This window comes from Lynx rufus, unplaced genomic scaffold (genome assembly GCF_022079265.1).
Source record: "Lynx rufus isolate CCGP_SWC_20201006 ecotype Redwood Valley unplaced genomic scaffold, mLynRuf1.p SCAF_2, whole genome shotgun sequence".
Lineage (NCBI taxonomy): Eukaryota > Metazoa > Chordata > Mammalia > Carnivora > Felidae > Lynx > Lynx rufus.
In genome coordinates, this window is record NW_025814834.1 from 150486057 (window position 1) to 150506504 (window position 20448).

The 20448-nt window shown below is 41.9% G+C and overlaps 1 protein-coding gene across 2 annotated transcripts in view; it reads left to right on the forward strand.

Annotated features, from left to right (window-relative positions):
• Positions 1–6343: 6343 nt before the first annotated feature.
• Positions 6344–20448, forward strand: part of DDAH1 (dimethylarginine dimethylaminohydrolase 1) — a 135683-nt gene continuing 121578 nt past the window's right edge. For both annotated transcript variants that reach the window (XM_047085864.1, XM_047085865.1), the window contains exon 1: positions 6344–6646. In XM_047085864.1, coding sequence (XP_046941820.1) covers positions 6344–6646 — 303 coding nt within the window. The remainder of the gene's footprint in view (positions 6647–20448) is intronic.

Genomic DNA, 20448 nt, shown 5'->3' on the forward strand with positions numbered 1-20448 from the left:
TTCTAGGGCACACCAAGTTTACACAACTAGAATGCAGGAAGGCCAGGAGCCAAAGTCAGGTTTATCACGCCTTAGTCACTGCTTATATATATTCCTCTACCACACATTGCAGGTGCTTGGTAAATATTTGTTTAGTGAATGAGTTCCCATATGAAAGTTGAAGAAACTGAAGTTAGGAGGCTACACATCTTGACTTTAGAAACCAGAGCCCTGACTACCCGGGAACCATCTCCCAGTCTATAACTTAACTGCCTGCCCTCTTGACCAAATATCATTTACTCCTTGGATGTCAAGGAAACTCTGTAACAATGGGTGCCTTCCACAGTAAACCTTTTCACATAAAATTTAATGATTGCTATGTGTAAACACTCAGGACTTATTCTCAGAATATAGACTTATGGATGGTACTTACTTGATCCAGTATTCCTCGCACTGGAATGGACAAGGACACCCTTGAGCCCTCATTCTCTTTTAGAATTCCCAAACACCCATCCCTAATGAAAGTAAATCTTGGGGCGCCTGGGTGGCTCAGTTGGTTAAGCTTCAGTCCGACTTCAGCTCAGGTCACGATCTCACAGTTCGTGGGTTTGAGCCCCGCGTTGGGCTCTGTGCTGACAGCTCAGAGCCTGGAGCCTGCTTCACATTCCGTGTCTCCCTCTCTCTCTGCCCCTTCCCTGCTCATGCTGTGTCTCTCTCTGTCTCAAAAATAAATAAACATTAAAAAAAATTAAAAAAAGAAAAAAAAAGAAAGTAAATCTTGAATCTTCTAAAAATAGAGTAAGAAAGGACTAAGGCAGGAATGTCTGTTTTAATCCTGAAATAATTGCTATCTAAAATTGACTTCAAATGTAGGTACCAGCAATATTATCAATGGGAAAGAAAAGTTGCCTTTGTATCAGTGTCCACCTGGAGAACAGAAACAGCTCTAGGTATTTCAAAGGAATTAAACCAATTTCAACTGGTTATAAAAATCTTAAAATGTGTGGAAGAGCAAAAAGAACAAATTGACTATAATAAATCCTACATTCTCGTTTATGATTACATCTCCAGTGCCTAGCACTATACTTAGTATGTAGCAAGGGTTCAATATATATGTACTGAATCTATGACTATACTTGTAGGTGAGACATGGTCTGTCAACCTAGGAAAGCCATGGATTCAATTGGAAAGCATTAGGATACCTGTATGACTCTGGTAATTCAGTGAATATGGATATGTGGTTTGGCCTTTGGTAGGAAATCACATTCAAAGCCTTCTGTTCACAACCTGTCAATGGATAATATTTATTAAACATCTACTAGATGCTAGATGCTATTCTGGGCACTTTTCTAAGTACCTTGCATTATTAATTTACCTTCATAGTAGCCCTGTGATAATGAATTCATTGTTTCCCATTCTACAGATGAAGATGAAACTGTGGCAAAGAGTGCCTTTTTTTTAATGTTTGTTTATTTATTTTGAGAGAGAGAGAAAAGAGAGAGAATGAGGGAGGGGCAGAGAGAGGGAGATAGAGCATCCCAAGCAGGCTCCATGACAACACAGAGCTCAGTGCAGGACTTGATCTCACAAACTGCAAGATCATGAACTGAGCGGAAATCAAGAGTCAGATGCTTACGCTACTGAGCCACCCAGGCACCCCAGACAAAGAGGTTTTAAGTAACATGTCTAAGATCATACAATGAAATAGCAAAGCCATGCTTCCACCCACAAAGTTTGACTCTAGAAGCTACACTCAATCTCCACGTCATTTGTCTCTTCATTGCTCAAGTGAGGAAAGCTTATTCTACCATTCTACCTTTATTTTCCATTTTTCCCATTGTGCTCTGAGGCAGAACCCAGCTAGGTGTTTCTGCAACCTGTTTCCTCTTCTTTCTGGGCCCACAGATTTTACTTCCTAGTTTTTCCCTGTGATTACTGTAGCTGTGTGACTGAATTCCAGCCAGAGGAACATGAGCAGAGGTGATATGCATCACTTCCTGGCCTGGCCCATTAACCCTCTCGCATATGATGCTGTATGTGCTTTCCCTTCCTTTCAGCTTAAGGAAGGTAAGCATGGTGAGCTTGGATGCCATATTTTGAAGTGTTGGAGCCACAAAATGGAAGAAGGCTGGATCCCTGCATGTTTGGGGGAAAAGAGTCAGGAACCAACCAGGAACATCTGTGTTAGATTTAAAGGAACAAAAGATAAACTTATGTCAGCTTTGTGCCGCTATATTTGTTGGGGGTGTTTGTTGTAGCAGCTAGAGTTATCTTAACCAATATATATGTGAACTGAGCTGATCTGTTATCCCTGGAACATGTGTCTCGCTTCTGCACATACTTTTCCTTAAAATCTCATTCTCCCATTCCAGTTATTCACATCCTAAAAATTATTCAAGGCCTAAACCAAGACCAATTGCCTCTAAGCAGCTCTCTTCCACACCCATCAGCCACAGTGATATCTCCTTCCCTCAATGCCTATATCACTTTGTTGTCTATGCCTTTCATATGCCCTTGTCATAGCTTCAATTTTGGATGTCTTGTTTTCCCAATGCGGTTGTAAGCTCTTCAAGGTCAAGGATCATGTTTTTATGCTTCTTGTATGTCTCTGAAGTATGTAATACGGTGTTGAGCCTTGGGAATTTTCAATAAATATGTGTGGGGGAAATGAATTTATAGATGCATTAGGCTCAATAAAATCTGCTTTCCTAAAAAAGACCCTTCATTACTTCAAGCAGGAAGGCATGTAAACTATAATTTACTGGAGTTGGTGTTTTTATTCTTTTCACTGACATATACATTCTAACACTTTTTGACAACTGCTTAGAGGAGACAGAAGGCATGCTCATCAAATTTCAGTTGACACAAAACTAAAGGTAATAAATAATGCACAAGATGCCAGAATCAAAAGTAGGCAAGTGGGAATGAAGCAGATAGCATTTAATAAGGATAACTACAAGATTAAATTTTTAAAAACCAACAGCCCAGGGGCACCTGGGTGGCTCAGATGGTTGAGTGTCCGACTTCAGCTCAGGTCAAGATCTCACAGTTTGTGAGTTAGAGCCCTGCATCAGGCTCTGTGCTGACAGCTCAGAGCCTGGAGCCTGCTTCGGATTCTGGGTCCCCCTCTTTCTCTGTACCTCCCCCACTCACGCTCTCTCTCCCAAAAATAAATAAACATAAAAAAAAAAAAAAAGGCCAGCAGCCCAATTTCAGTATGGAAAGACATGGCTAACAGAAAAAACTTTTTAAGTTTTAATTGGCTGCTGGGCTGACATGAGCTCAGGGTGGTATACAAGACCCCACGCTAAGTTAGGCTCCAGGCACCGAGTGGCAAAGTATTCAGGTTTTAACAGGGCACTGGTTTTAACAGGGCATGAATAAACGTCACCAGGTGGAGGCCAATTAGAAGCAGATGTAGCATCAATGTTGGGTAAAGGAGGGAACGAAGGGCAACGTCAGCACATGGGTTAGCTTTCAGCTGTAGCATTAGTGGGAATCTCCTGTCTAAGGCCGCCATTAAGTGATTTCTGACACTAAGCTACCTGGGGCCCCTAAGAGTTTTGCCCCCAAGTAGGTCTTAAAGGTTTGTTATTTTACCTTTGGCCACACTCTCCTGTGTCAGGGTCAGAGCTGCCCTTCACTTAAGACACTTCACTTTTGAAGCTGAGAAGTACGTCATCTGGGTAAATTCAAGTCAGCTTTGCGACAGGTGAGAGAAAGCAAATCACATCAACTCCAGGCTCAGTTGGGACAATCATTCCAGGATCCTCAGATCTGCTTCTAGAAACCCACATTTGCTAAAAACTTGCCAGAATTCTGGCAAGAAGCCTATGGCCTAAGCCTTAGCACTGGATCATTTAAAAAGTGAATACAATCTTAGGCAGTGCTAACAGAAGCCTAGCATCTGGAACAAGGATCCTGCTGTCATCTGTGCTGGTCACAACACACAGGAAGAATTGTTTCTATTCCAGATACCATGGTTTTTTTTTCTAAATAACATTTTATTTATTTTTGTTTTTTTTTTTAAATATGAAATTTATTGTCGAATTGGTTTCCATACAACACCCAGTGCTCATCCCAACAGGTGCCCTCCTCAATACCCATCACCCACCCTCCCCTCCCTCCCACCCCCCATCAGCCCTCAGTTTGTTCTCAGTTTTTAAGAGTCTCTTATGCTTTGGCTCCCTCCCTCTCTAACCTTTTTTTTTCTTCTTCCCCTCCTCCATGGTCTTCTGTTAAGTTTCTCAGGATCCACATAAGAGTGAAAACATATGGTATCTGTCTTTCTCTGCATGACTTATTTCACTTAGCATAACACTCTCCAGTTCCATCCACATTTATACAAAAGGCCATATTTCATATAGCAGCACTTTCAACAATAGCCAAATTATGGAAAGAGCCTAAATGTCCATCAACTGATGAATGGATAAAGAAATTGTGGTTTATATACACAAATGGAATACTACGTGGCAATGAGAAAGAATGAAATCTGGCCAGATACCATGATTTAAAGGGATACAGGCGAACTGGTGTGTGTCAAAAAGAAGATGACCAGAATGTTAGAAACCAAATCACTAGTTACTTTTTGGTGGTTCAGGCTCAAGGCCTAGAAGGGGTCAAGATGGTGGGTGGGAGGGTGGTGTCAGGCAGTGTAGATATTAGAACTGTCTTCAAGTAATGTGAAAGAATACTAGCCTATTAGGCAAGGCTAGAAGACAGAACAGGAACCAGTGGGTTTTAAGCCCAAAATGAAGATTTTAACCATTATAGCTCTTCAAAAGTAGAATACGCTTTGTAAGTAAGAGAGGTTTAAAATGTTTTAAGATCTGGGGCACCTGGGTGGCTCAGTTAGTTGAGCATCTGACTTCAGGTCAGGTCATGATCTCAAGGCTCCTGAGTTTGAGCCCCATGTCGTTGGGCTCAAAGCCCGGAGCCTGCTTCAGATTCTGAGTCCGACTCTCCGCACCCCTCCCCCCACTTGTGTGCGCACTCGCTCTCTCACTCTCTCTCTCTCTCTCAAAAATAAACATTAAAAATTTGTTTTAAATAAAATGTTTTAAGATCTGATGATTTTCATAGATGTTCTAGCTGGAATTCAGGACCACTGGGTGGGAAGTTAGAGGATTTCTGATGTCTCATTCAAATCTATTGTTCTATGATCTAATCAATCTTTAAATTAGAAATGTGCTACAGAATATGAGGAAACAAGATTATTACCTGAGATTATTTTGGAGCTAGGGTCTGGGTTTTGAAGTGGATCTTCCCCTCAAAAGAAACAGAATTCATGGATGATTTAATCTACGATATGCAAGAGGAGAAAAATAGACATTAAGTGCCATTAAGAAGAGAAAGACACTCCCTAAGGTGTATGGAAAAAGAAACATTCAACAAATACCAGGAGAAATTGCACGGAGCCTGTACAGGCGTGAGGGGGAGGCCAGGGAGAAAGCTGGAAACCTTTTCCAGGGATGAGAAGTTGTGATGCTATGTAGTCTGACGCTGCGCGAGGTGAGCGCTTCTCTGTCGTGGGGAAAGCGTGCTTGGTCTTTGCCTCCCCTAGTCTGCGGCCCCTGGAGACAAACACACCAGAATCACATTGTTCGTGACAACGGACTGTCCTTGAAATACTGTGAGTTTCTATATTGTCTGTTTTTCTCTACGTGTGTTTTTGGACTCTTCCCCTTTATCACAGACGGGAAGAAACGCACTCTTTTTATAATCGCGAGTCTCACCTGGGGTGAGGGGTCATTGGCGGACTTGGGTACGAAGAGAGAGAGATTTTCACGCCAGGAAGTGGGGGTGGTACCACGTGCTGGGCAACCTGGGACCAAGAGAGTAGGGAGAGAGGTCAAAGTATTTAACCACGGAGGCATCATCTTATCCTTTGCCTCTTGACCCCCGAGAAGCCCTCCAGTCACTGCCCAGAGCACTGCACGCTCTCCACGTGCGCCTTGGGGCTGATGTGAGGTGTGCACCTGCGGCGGAATACAGGTAACGTCAGGGCCGGGTCCACCGAGGTCCACCGAGGTCCCCCACCTGCGCACGGCTCGCTCGCTCCCCGCTCCCTCCGCCGCCTCTGCGAGCCCACTCCTCGTGCGGTGCTCGCCACTACAACCCCCACCTAGGCTGCCGCAAAACCCGAGAGCGCCGGGGTGGGCGCGCGGGCTGCGCGCGGGCCGGCGCCGGGAGCTCTGGGCATGCTCAGTCGCGCGGGCAGGGCTCCGGGCGCGAGCGGGGCTCTTTCTGCATCACATTCATCTGCTGCCAAGGGAAGCCGCCGGGCGCTCGCAGGCTCTGCGCGCTGCCCGCGGGAGGACCCGGTCGCCGCGCCCCCGCCGCCGCCCCGCAGCCTCCTGGAGCCATGGCAGCGCTCGGCCACCCCGCCGCCTTCGGCCGGGCCACCCATGCCGTGGTGCGGGCGCTGCCCGAGTCCCTCTGCCAGCACGCGCTGAGGCGCGCCAAGGGCGACGAGGTGGATTTCGCCCGTGCCGAGCGGCAGCATCAGCTCTACGTGGGCGTGCTGGGCAGTAAGCTGGGGCTGCAGGTGGTGAAGCTGCCAGCCGACGAGAGCCTCCCCGACTGCGTGTTCGTGGAAGACGTGGCCGTGGTGTGCGAGGAGACGGCCCTCATCACCCGACCCGGGGCGCCGAGCCGGAGGAAGGAGGTGAGTGCCCGCCCGGCCACGCGAGGGGCGCGGCCGGGGACGCGCACCGGTCCCTCCCCCGCCGCCCGCCGCCCGCGCCCCAGTTGCAGGCGGAATCGCGGAATTGGCCCCCGGGCTAGTTTAAAACTTCTCATCTGGGGGAGAGGGTGTGTCTGAGAGAGAGAGTCAGAGAGAGAAAGAGAGAGAAGTTCATTGTTCACGCCTCCGGGCTGTCGGCACAGCTTGGGTGCCTCCAAGACGACCCGACTGAGTGTGGTTGTGCGGACTCCGGCAGGTGGGCGGGGTGGGGAATCCACCTCACAGACATTTTTATTTGGAAAGATTAAACAGTGGCAAAGACGATGCAACTCGGAGCGTTTCCGAGGGAGCAGGGGCAGGGAGGGTGGCTGTTCCAGGCGGGCGGGCGGGCGGATGCCGAGCGAGGACTCCGGGAGGGGGTGGGGGACAGCGCCAGTTGGTGACACTGAAGCCCCCTAGCCTTGCCTAGGGTTTTCGGACCAGCGCGGGGCAGATGAACTAAGCGGGTGTCGGCGCCCACAGACCTAGGGCGTCCCGAGTTACTTTTGAGTGGTGAGGAGTGAGTCCAGCAGATTGTAAGGAGAATGGTTTGTTGGTGAGCTGTGAATAATGTGTTCGTGAATAGGCTAGGTGTGAAAAGCTGTACTCAGGGTAGAGTGCTGGGGGTGTGTGTCTGTGTTTAATTAGAAATGGTTGTTTCACAGATTCCATGATCTTTATTCTCTGTGTTTTTAAACTTCTAACAATTAGAGCTTTTTGTGTTCTCAAGGAAAAGAGACTCCTTTAAAATATTGCAGCTTGGGAAAATGGCTGTGATTGCTTTAAACCCGAGGTAGGTTGGTGGAGAGAGACAGAGTGAGAATGGATTTTAAAAAGCCATCTGGCCTGGGATTCCCCTTATTGCCCGGCGCAGAGCCCAGGCTCAAGACTCTCCGTTGCTATTGCATCCAGTGGCATTGCAAGAAGCTGTTTTCTTTCATATCTGGGCGGTTCGGGATTTTTTTCTTCTATTTTGTCTTTATTCAGTTCACATTGGAAATGCCCCCATAGAGCTTATGGTTAAAATATGCTTGTTCTAAGGGCGCCTGGGTGGCTCAGTGGGTTAAGCCTCCGACTTCGGCTCAGGTCATGATCTCAAGCCTCGCATCAGGCTCTGTGCTGACAGCTCAGAGGCTGGAGCCTGCTTCGGATTCTGTGGCTCCCCCTCTCTCTGCCCCTCCCTGGCTTGCTCGCTCTCTTTCTCTCTCAGAAATAAATAAACATTAAAACAATTTTTTTTGAATATGCTTATTCTACACATGCTTCGCTAGTTAGTTGATAGAACCATACGTGGGCTGAAAGAATAAGCGTATTCCACTTAATTCTTACTGAGACAATTTATCTTTTTTTCCACCCTGCCTTAGCAGAAAACAAAAAGAGTAATGGGTCTTTTTCACTTTATCTTTTTATTTTCTTTGCCACACCTTTGGGTTTGTGAGATGGCCCACTCTATTTTAAACTGATAAGCATGTAACGCCATTTGAATACTTTCTAGTATATCCTAGGCCATATGACACGATTGTGGTTTGTGCTTAAAAGAGTAAAAGATTTCAGAAACCTTTTCAAAATGGTACTCACTTGATGAAAGTAATCCAGTTTCCTGTCAACATACTGTCACATATTTAATCATCCATTTCATTTTATTCCTGTAATAAAACCTTCCCAAGTTTGGCCTTCCCAATGCTAAAGTGGGCAGTGATCTTTCTCTGTCAGTTTTTGAAGCATACATTTTGGAATGGCTTCAGTCTTATATCGGTCTCGTGGCCCCCTGCCAGAGGCCACATGGTGTAGTGGGTAGGATCGTCAGACTGCATCCAGTTCTGTGGCCTTGGGTAGTGTCTCTTGCCTCATTTTTCTCACCTGAAAAGTGGACATAATAATACCTATTTCATAAAGTGATTGTAATAAATTTATTAATCTATCTGAAATTTATAGGATAGGACATTTCATGAATGCTGGTTATTATTCACTTAATATTAGGTCATGGAAGATTTGCTTCTTCTTGAGCAGTGAGAAGTCTACTATATAGTGATGTGACATTACAGTGACATTTCTCCTTCCCAGGGCGAAGGGGAGTCATCTGCATACCTTAGGATCCATTCTAATCTGCTTTGTAGCACTTCCTCCCAGCTTGAGTTTCCTGCAGGTACACGTGGTCTCCCAAAAACACCTTTGCCATTGCACATGATCTGAATCAGCAGAGTAGCAGACCTTCCAGCTGGAGAGAGAAATATGGGCAGTTGTATTAGATGGGGTGCTTCTGGAAAGCAGGGCTATGCAGGGTGACTAACACTCTTTGAAACTGCTCACAATACCAGTTTACTGCCTTAGTTGTTGAGTGAATAAATGAATAAATGAAATCCTAACTAGCCGATATTAACAAGCTGATAATAATTACTTCAAGGCCTTCTTTGTACTGTTGTATATATTTTTCATGCGATGCTTGACTCTCTGACTGAAATTCCACAACGACTAAGGCATTATTTTAAGATTATTGCCACTGATATCCTTGCCTTCTGTCTCCTTATTCTCTATTCTGTTCTTCACACTGTGACTAAGCTGGTCTTTCTAAAACTCAAATCTGATCCTGTCCCTGCTACGATGAAACTTCTTGAGGGACCCCTATTAAGCTTTATGAACCCATTGAACTGGACTCTCTTGCTTTTCCATCTTCAGTTGCATCTCTGACCCTACCCCAGGTGCCTACCAACCCTTTGGCTCAAGCCAGCTTCTTTCACTAAAGCTCACCATGCTGTTGCTTTTCTAGGCATAGAAATTGAGAAAATGTCCCTTTTTCTGGGACATTCCGCCTCTTTCCTCTTCTCCATTTTACCTAGCTGTTTCTATTCATGCAGCACTTCTCAGCTTACTGGTATCATTAATATTACTAGCTATTCTCTCTCGGGTGCTTGCCATCTGCCAAACATTGTGTCAGATTTATGTCACAGGTTTCAATGAATGCTCACATCAACTCTTAGATCTCAGCGCTATCATTATTCTTACTTTCAAGTTGATGGAATTGAGGCTTAGACGGATTAAATCATTGGCCAGGATCATAGAGTAGAACCAGTGAAACGAGGATTTGAACTCAGGTCTGTAGGACTCAAGCTCTAGTCACAACCACTGTGATACTAGACAACCAAGTCTAGGGTTGGCTCTCCTTTTATGAGCACCTATGACTCTCTGCACTCCCTTCTGTGGTATTTGTCGTACTTTATGATAATGGCCTGGTTTACCTTTCTGTATCCCTCCACTGTTATGAAAACTGTCAGGGCAGGGATCACATCTACATTCTTCAGCATCTTATAACCAGGACCTTGCACACAAGAGTCATGCAGCAAATATCTTTTTGAACAAGTGTGTCCATGACTTTAGGTCAACCTTAGATTTCCCTCCTTATGACATATTTGGTGTTTTGCAAGCATTCTCAATTAATAGAGCCCCAAAAGTTTCATTATAATTGCAGGTGACTTATAACTGTTTTACTCTTCCTCTCCTTTCCCCTGACTCTGTCTCTTATTATTTTGCTTGTTTTTATAAAAATCCTGAGAAATCCTTCTTTATCAAAGCATCATGTTATATTTAATGACTTTTCTTTCTTGGAAGAAAGGACTGAGAACCGAACTCAAGAAAATACCCCTCTGTGAAAGCAGTGTTTGCCACAATGGGACCTCCCAAGATTAATAAAACACAGACACTATCTGCAGGAAGCTTAAGTTTTGGTGAAGAAAACTGTGTACAGAGTCAGCAAATAATGTTAAGTGTCTCATAATTCTGTGTCTTCATGAATAGGAATATTTTAATGTTTAATACTTTAAAGACAAATAAATTAGCTTTTAGAACTAGTCTTTTTTTTTTTTTTTTTTTTTTTAGTTTTTGAGAGAGTGTGTGTGTGCATGCTCATGTATAAGTGGGGGGGGGGGGGGCAAAGGGAGAGGAAAAGAGAGACTCTTTTTCCATGCCCACCGTGGAGCCCGACCAACACAGGCTCCATCTCGTGACTGTGAGATCATGACCTCAGCTGAAATTAAGAGTTGGATGTTTAACCAACTGAGCCATCCAGGCACTCGGAGAACCAGTCATATTTTAAATGAATCCAGCTTAATTTCTGAAGGAAAAAAAGTCAGTTTACAAATGTCAATGTCCTATAAACAAATACCTAAGAGCTAATGTAAGACAAGTGACAGGGTGTGAGAATTGGGTTTTTAAAAAATTAAAAATTTTGGATAAATTATACACTTCTGCAATACCAAAATGAAAAGGTGTAAGAGGATAAATATGCAGTGAAGTTGTCTCCCTGCTCTTGTACGTGACTACCTGGTTCCCTTTCTTAGAGGCAACTTTTAATACCATTTTCTTGATTTTTCCTTCTAGCAGGTTTTTAGTACCTAATAAATGATTAACTGACAAAGGCTACTCAAGCAAAATTGTAAAGTATATCCTGTGCCCTTTAACCCCTCTTTGAGAGTTATTTTATCCTTTACAGGTATCAAGGATTGGTATGTGGAATATTTTGTCTAGGAGAGAAAAAAACAGAGACTCATTCTCACACTGTGAGAATGGCTTTAATTATCCTTTCCTGGACCATTTGCATTTTTAGGGACCTCTTTAGGAAGGCAGCATAGCACAGTAATAAGTCTCAAAAGTGGAATTAGACATTAAGGTAGGGCAGGGAGGTATAAATGGAAAGAGTGAGCAATACATATTTTGATAGAAATTCCCCTTTTATTAGAGCACTTAACTGTTTGGATCTACGTATTTTGGCCCTGGGTATATTCTTTGGTTAGGCTAAAAGCATAACCCTTTTGATCCCAGAGGCAAATTGAATATGAAGCCAATGTCTAATGACTAGCCAACATGTGCCAAGTTATGTGTGTGTGTGAATTGCAAAACATGGTATTGTTATTAGCTCTATTTAAAAGAAGGAAACTGAGGCTTAGGTAACCAGAGTTAAGTAAGTTGTCCAAAGACACACAACTAATAAGTGACAAAACTGAGGTTTTCATGAAAATATGAAGGTCATTTTTGCTTGAAGTGCTTGTAGCCGGTTGTGGTTAATCATAACAGAACATTAAATCAATACAAAACAACTACCTGAATCCCATTTTATACAGCTAACAATACATAATCTCAGTTGGATATTAACGAAGTGAATGTTTTACTTCCGTCATCTCATAAATGAGAGTAGATTATTTTCATTTTAGTTAAAAAATAATTATCTGGTCATTTACATGAAACCCCAGAATTATTTTATTTTATTTTTTTTATTATATGAAATTTATTGTCAAATTAGTTTCCATACAACAGTGCTCCTCCCAAAAGATGCCCTCTTCAATGCCCATCACCTACCCTACCCTCCCTCCCACCCCCATCAACCCTCAGTTTGTTCTGTTTTCAAGAGTCTCTTATGCTTTGGCTCTCTCTCCCACTCTAACCTCTTTTTTTTCTTTTGTTTTCCTTCACCTCCCCCATGGGTTTCTGTTAAGTTTCTCAGGATCCACATAAGAGTGAAAACATATGGTATCTGTCTTTCTCTGTATGGCTTATTTCACTTAGCATCACACTCTCCAATTCCATCCATATTGCTACAAAGGGCCATATTTCATTCTTTCTCATTGCCACGTAGTACTCCATTGTGTATATAAACCACAATTTCTTTATCCATTCATCAGTTGATGGACATGTAGGCTTTTTCCACAATTTGGCTATTGTTGAGAGTGCTGCTATAAACATTGGGGTACAAGTGCCCCTATGCATCAGTACTCCTGTATCCCTTGATGGAACCCCAGAATTGCCTAAGCACAATTTGTCCAGAATTGTGTTGTTTACCAGGAGGCTGGACGATTGCTTTTTTTAAATGCACACATTTCCTCAAACTTCTTTTTAACATCAGGTGAGAGAACTGCCCTAAGCCATAATTAGAAATTACTCTTACTCTCACCAAGATGGAAAGTGAATGTGCTGGAGGCTCTTTCCATGGCAGCGGATTAATAGTTCGTGATAAACTGTCACCTCCAACTGGATAGAACAACTGCTCCTTTTCAGGATGTTTCTTTTTTGACTCTACTTGGCCTTGGCAATGAATGTTTGGAAATTGATATGTCTTGGAAACTGGAGTACATCTATTATATAATGCAATCTATTCCCATGCAGTTGATCTTGAAAGCCTTGAAAATAAAGAACGTAATGATGAGTAGGGAGTGACTTCTATTAGATACTATTAGCTGAAAATGAGCTTTCTGCAGAGATTCCTAGAATCATTAGAGAATCGTTATAAAACTAAGAAGGCAGAGATGGATCCCTATAATTCAGATATGCTGGAAAATTGCTTTTGCATGTATTTAAATTCTTGTTGAGCTCATATTTCTTCAAAATTAGTTTTATTAGAGTAATGATGTGTATCTATCCATTACTATATGCCTCAACACAGAAAAATGTACTTAAGACTTTCGAACAAATAGATTTACCTTCCATTGATTTTGCCTCATAAATAAATTATTCATGGCCTCTTATGAATCTCACTATAAATTTGGAGATGCATGTTTAAAAACTGAGTGCTGGTTGTTACTTATTTTACTGGCATTTGCTGTTCAACTCTGTAACCACTTCAGAAAGCCTCATTTTCTAACTGGACATGTGGTAGAGTTCATTCCCCGGCTCAAGGGGTATCATAATTAAAGTTAAAATAACTGAAATTTTAATGAGAGAAAGAGAAGTTTCATTCGTATCTTGTATAGAACATGGCGTGTTGTTCATTCCAGATAGTCAATAAATATTTATTTACCATAAATAAATCCCCAGTGTTCCATCACAATGCTCCCCTCACCTTTGAAGTTAGCTTTTATTGCTTTCCCTAAACTGGTATGAGGTATTAAATCTGTTAGAGTCCTCAGGCCCATTTCATAAGTAGGCACTTTTCATCCAAATGGACAAGCAGGAGTAGTCTCAAACAACAAATCCCATTTAAAATGCGTGCATATGATGCCATCCTAGTTCACTTCATCATTGTCAAATAGTTTAATAATGTACATTGTCTTCCTGAAGCTGAGTGCTGAAGGAGCAGTAGTATCACATGGAAAGAATAAATCATCAGACTTTAGACTCCTGTTTGTAAATGTTTAGGTCATCCAAGCAAGTATGACCAGAGGAAAAAGCACAGCAGACTAAAAAGATGAAAGTATACATTATTACAGGGTTGGTTTAAATCACTGTGGGCAAACTTAACTTAGTTTATGTTAGCAAATTAAAGAGAATACAACCTCTAAGCTGCTTTTGCAAGTAGGTGCGCTCATAGGAGTAAATTGTCATTATAGTGAAGATGAATACATCAGTATGTTGCTTTATTTGAATATGTGTGATTAAATAAACCTTTGCCTTAATTAAAAATATGTATTTGATTTCTTTGTTCTTGTTTAAGAAATATTAGAGTTTTCTAATTTGCTTACAGGTCCTGTTCAGATGGGACATGGAGGGTGAGAGAAGGATAAGAGATGTGGAAAAATTGATGGGGCAGTGTTGATAACTTACATTTGTGAGATGAGATGAGGGTTTGATGAATAAAAAATACTGGTTTTTATTCAACCTGAAACATTATACTTGTCCTACTTAATTAACCAATCATATAAACTCATGCCTTGCTAATGATGATCCATTATGAGATGAAGCTGAATTATGAGTGCATGATTGCATTAAAAATGACTGTGCTTTTGAAGGTAAAGCAATAGTAGTTACATGACTCCTGTATGTTTATGCATTCAACAACTGTCTCCTACATGCCAGACCCAACGTATGGTGCTAGGGAGATAGAGATGAATTAGATCTCACTGCTGCCTTCAGGATCTCACAGTTCACCAGGGATGCAGACTGGTGGCAGATGCTTGCAGAACAAGGGGAGAGGTTTCACGACAGAGTTCTGTCTGGTGCTATGGAAACTCTGAGGAGGTATATCTGACCCACACCAGGACTTCTCAGAAGAGATTATTGAGCTAGAAGTAATGGGAGAAGTCAGAGAGGACAGCCTTCCAGAGATAGAGAGCACTATGAAGTAGAATGAGGGTGATACTCCAGTAAAAATTAATTTCATTAATGTTGAAAAGGATGCAGGATTGAAAAAAGCCCACCTATGCCCTCTCAGAACTTTGAGATTTTGGCTCTGTAGCTCCAAGTTCACCAAGAGAACTATATCCTTAACTATTTCCTGTTTGGGGCCTAAAGGGATTTGGTTCCCTAGCACAACCTATTCCTAATTGTCCACTTATTTCTTGAGGTTGCTAGCATGCCATCTTGCAGACGCAGTAATTTTTCCTCTTTGGCCCCAAATTTGTCACATTAGGATGTATCAGGCAAATATGACATCCCATAGTATATAGATATATATAACATTATCCAGTCAAGATAAGAGAAAACTATTTCCTCTTTGCTGTCAAAATGTGGTTTTATTTACAAATCTCTCCATCTTGGCAGAGTTGAATTTTGTACATGCTGTGAAAGGCAACGTGGTAGGGATATAACGCCATCCTAGAGGTTGGGGGATGCCGGTTTTGACTTTTTGCCTTGATATGAATATCTAATATTCTTTACAATTTGGAGATGCTCTGCTTTCTTTCTGGATCTCAGGTCATGTTGAGATGGGACATGGTGGGTGAGAGAAGGATAAGAGATGTGGAAAAATTGATGGGGCAATGTTGATAATTTACATTTGTGAGGTGAGATGAGGGTTTGGTGAATAAAAAATACTGGTTTTTATTCAACCTGAGACATTATATTTGTGCTACTTAACTAACCAATCATAAAACTTATGTCTTGCTAGTGATACTCCATTATGAGATGAAGCTCAATTTACTCTGTTTCAAAAGCTCAGCTTCCTTAACCATTCATAACATACTTGAAAAGTAGTTTTTTTTGTATAGAAAGCTTTAGATAAAAGCCATTGGAAGAGTATAATATCCCTAGACCCACACAATTTCTATCATCCCATGACTTTCATCAGTGTCTGCCAGTTGATGTGTCTGTGGCAAACGTGAATCAATGGCCTGAAGAAATGAAGAGCAAGTGGATATGAAATATGTTCTGGAAGCTGTGTTTTTTGCTAGACATGCCCATGGCAGTTCTTTCCTATAAACTCTTCTTACATATGTGTTGACTTCCACTCCTGGTGCTACATTTGGAGCTCTGTTTTCTAAATTTTGACTTTTGTCTTCCAAAACTGCATGTTATTTTTCTGAACAAAGAAAGAAAAAAGATACCCATTTAAATGTAGCTTTTCTGTAGTTACCTATGTATAATTTTTAAAATATAATTTATTGTCAAATTGGTTTCCGTACAATACCCAGTGCTCATCCCAGCATGTGCCTTCCTCAATACCCATCACCCTCTTTCCCCTCTCCCCCACCCCCCATCAACCCTCAGTTTGTTCTCAGTATTTAAGAGTCTCAATGGTTTGCCTCCCTCCCTCTCTGTTTGTAACTATTATTTCCCCATCCCTCCCCCATGGTCTTATGTTAAGTTTCTCAAGATCACACATGAGTGAAAACATATGGTATCTGTCTTTCTCTAACTGACTTATTTCACTTAGCATAGTACCCTCCAGTTCCATCCACGTTGCTGCAAATGGCCAGATTTCATTCTTTCTCATTGCCAAGTAGCGTTCCATTGTATATGTAAACTACATCTTCTTTATCCATTCATCAGTTGATGGACATTTAGGCTCTTTCTATAGCTATGTATAATTTAATATTGTTAACAGTAAGATATTGATGTAATTATTTTTAAAACTTGGAGATATGCTTGTGGTAAACTTGGACATTCTTTGTCTGAAATCATTCAAAGAGCTAAAATTAATAATCTTGGTGCAGTTAAAAGATACTAATGGAAGAAAAACACATCCACTTTATTCTCTTAATTGTTACTTTTTTTTTTTTTTGAGTCCTAGGGAACCATCATTTTACAAAGAAAGAACTATAGTTCAGCTTTGGGTCATATTTTAGGTCACTTGTGATATAAACATATTTTCCAATTCAAGAGTTTTCTGTGGAGAAATTATAATCTAGTGGTTTATTTTGAGGTAGTGAAACCATTTTGCTTTTGGTATTCTTCTGACTTGTCTTATGCCATCTTAGTCCTCTAGCAGGGACCCAGGTTTTCCAGCTCAGCTCCTCTTTCTACAAAAAATACAGTGTTGAAAGAGAGAAGTACCCTAGTCACAAAGGGTACTGATTTCATTTTTACATTACGCTCAAACTAAGCATGTCTAAAGCTTTCAGCCTCCCCTAGTCTCCAAGCTTCCCCAGGCCACCCCATGTGAGTAGTTTAACAATGAATAGAGCACAGCTTCAAGACAAGGCTTCTTGTATAGTTGTGTGTGTGTTTTCAAAGTGCTGCTCTCCAGCCATCATAGAGGGGTCATGAAATCAATTCAGTGGGTCATGACTAGCCCTTTTATTTTTATTGTAACAGAATCAATAGAAAATGTCAGAGTGCACTGCAACATAGTAGGATAAATACAGTGTCCTGAAACTTTTCTCATTTTGATACATTTGTGTTTGTATGTATACTAATTACGTATATAAAATACATTCCTTGCTGTAGATAATTGGCAAAAAAAAAAAAAAAAAAGTGAAAACCCACTGTATCTCCTTTCAACCAGATTGCACATTTCAGCCTCTTCATAGAAATTCTGGAGGACCATGCCTGTTGTCCAGTTGGGATCTGGGAATCATGGCAAAAATCCCAAATGTTTATGTATATCAAGTCACATTTTATTTCCATTTACCTAGGTTAGAAATTGAACCTTCTGGCTATTTGGACCCCTGTCCATTCAGGGGAGAAAAAAAAAAAACTTACTTGAGGAACATGAGGAGGAGAAAGACTGTCAACTCCACCATTCTCTAGAAACTGATTCTGCCTCTCCTTTGGTAACATTCTAAGTCAGTTAAGGGAAGGTTACATTGATTAAAACAGGCAAGCATGGTTTCCATTTGAATGGGCACCTTTTTCATTTTTTTGAGAGTGGATTCTGTGGTGGCAGCACAGAACTGAACCACAGAGTTCCTTGCGTCCAGAGGGGTGACTCCTGACATTTTCCTGCCAGCAGCCTCCAGGTGAAAGCTATCTGCATTGACCCCAGGAAGCCTCAGTGTCTAATGTCAGGATTTCCATTCCACTAGAGATGGAAACTCAGAACACTTTTTTGTTGTTGTTGTTCAAAGAACCCCAGAATATGTCAAAACACAGAATGTCCTAAAACATAATTTTAATGTTCACATCATTTTCAGACCACTGACTAAAGGCCTAGCAGGGACCTTGAAAATCACTGGTTTCACCATTTTTCTTTCACACTTGTGCAACACTGAATAGGTGTAAATCCAGCCTTTACAGAAGAACGCCCAAATGAAATTTAATTTTCTTCCTCAAGTAACCCATTTCAGCAATATTTGTGAGTGTTGGTGCTCATTAAGTATGAGTCATTTGGACTGACATACAGGTTTGAGTTCATTCTGACAAAGTGTATTTGGTTAGGAACAAGTTAGTCTGTGATTACAGGAAAACGGTATCCGATTTTCAGTTGTAAACCCCACCCCCACCCCCTTCACAGCTGAGCAGCCTAGGCCCGAGAGTGGAGTGTACTCTCACACCTGCTCTTTTGTCCCCCTCAAAAGGAGTGCTGTCAAGATTTCGGTAAGGGAATGATAATAGAGGCAAACAGTGTGTTGCTGTGACTGGAGAAATTGTGTGTTTGTAGAAAAGGGGCTTGGAATTGTGCATCTTGGAACTATGTTTACGTGAGAAAAAATGGGTAGTGCAATTGTCATGTCTATGACAACATTTTTCTTTGTGAGCACTGAGCTGGATAACTGAAGCCTCGGAGTGGTTTGCAAGAGAACTGAGGACGAATATTGCTTCTAATCTGGTCCCCAGAGAGAAGCTTCTTGGTGAGGGGGAGAAGGAATGGGGATTTAGGCTGGAACACTTTTTTGAAAGTAAATGACGAAAAACATACAAGACATTGCCCGCTGGCCTCAACGTGGCTGAGGGCTCAATTAGGATTCCATCCACACTCCCTGAAAACACTTGCCTGCCCTGAGGTCAGCCTAATGACTGGAAACTCTGCAAATGGAACAGCTACTGTCCCTTGGACTGTTTTCAACACACAACATATGCACATACAGTTTATACACACTCAGTATCAAGTTGGGATAAAATCAGTTTTCTAACAATGTCTTCCTTGTGTATAATGCTTAGTAGTGATGCAGATCATCAAAACCGATTAGAGAGGTTCTTGAGTTACATTGTTTTGGGGGACCACTATCCAGGAGAAGTATTTTTTTTTAATGAATTCTGCTTTTTCACTGGGCTCTCTCAGCCCAGGATCACCTCCATATCAACCTTCCTTCCTCTTGATGTCACCCCTTTTTAGAGCTGTCAGTGGAGGAGAAAGGGTGTATGCAGTTCCTGGAACTTTCTTACCCTCCCTTACCCTCCTCTTGTTGGGGAGTTCCTTTACCACCATGGATTTATCCTCATATTCTGGGTCTAGCTAGTGATTTTCATATTGCAAGTTTCAACTCATAGGTGGATCATAGTGTCCACCTAGCAGGTCACTCTACTTTTTGTTTGCTTTATTGCAAACGAACTAGAATTGAAAATACCGGAGCACGTCCGTTGCCCATAAGACAGCCAGGGGTCTTTTCATTTACACACATACAGATATACACATGTTCACTAGTGTGTTGTGGGTTGTGATGTAAGATGTATTTGCCATTGAAATCTGCTTATCTAGGAGACCAAGATAAAACTTTAAAAAAGTACTAAAATTACCTTTTATTGATAGTCTTTGCTGTTTGCAGCAACAATAGAATTTTGGCATGTGTCAGAGGCACTGACTTTCATTGAGCAAATAGGCTGTTTGTCTCCTTTTATTACCTAGTAGGAAGGTAAAGCCACTTGTGTAAATGCAGCAAAATGCAGGAGATGGAAAGGAAGGGAAGAAAAGTAAACAGTGTAGATGGTAGGTTTTGAGTTCTTCTCAGTAAGTAGGTATTTCAAATATTAAGGACTCCTTCACATAAATGCTATAGAGTATTTCCGTATTCTTAGACATATCTTCATTTGTACACCAAATTATGATGATGTGTTATTACAGGCCAGGATGGCAGTTGTTTAGAAACCACACCTGTTATTAAAAAAGCCACATTAGGGACGCCTGGGTAGCCCAGTCAGCTGAGTGACAGACTCTGGATTTCGGCTTAGGTCATGATCACATGGTTTGTGATTTTGAGCCCCCACGTTGGGTTCCACGCTGACAGTGAGGAGCCTGCTTCAGGATTCTCTCTCTCTCTCTCTCTCTCTCTCTCTCTCTCTCTTCCCCTCCCCACTCACAGTCTCCCTCCCTTCCCCCCGCCCCAAGAACAAATAAACATTTTTAAAAAATAAATAAAAGGGCCACATTAGAATCCAGTGCATTTTTATGTTTTGTTGACCCCAACCTCACTTCTACCGATTCTGCTTTCCCATGCCCCGCACTGATGTGCCCATCGGCATCTTCAGTGTGCCCCACTCCCTAAATCCATCATCACTTGAGGTGCCAGATCATCTCAGGTGCCTCAGTCATTGTCATTCCCAACATGCATACCCCTCACACAAAATCTGGTACCTAGAGACATGTACTTTTAAACTGCCTCAGGAGGCAGACTGATTCCTGTGACATTCCTTGAGCTGTGCTTTTTCCTCCTTTCCATTGCCTTCAG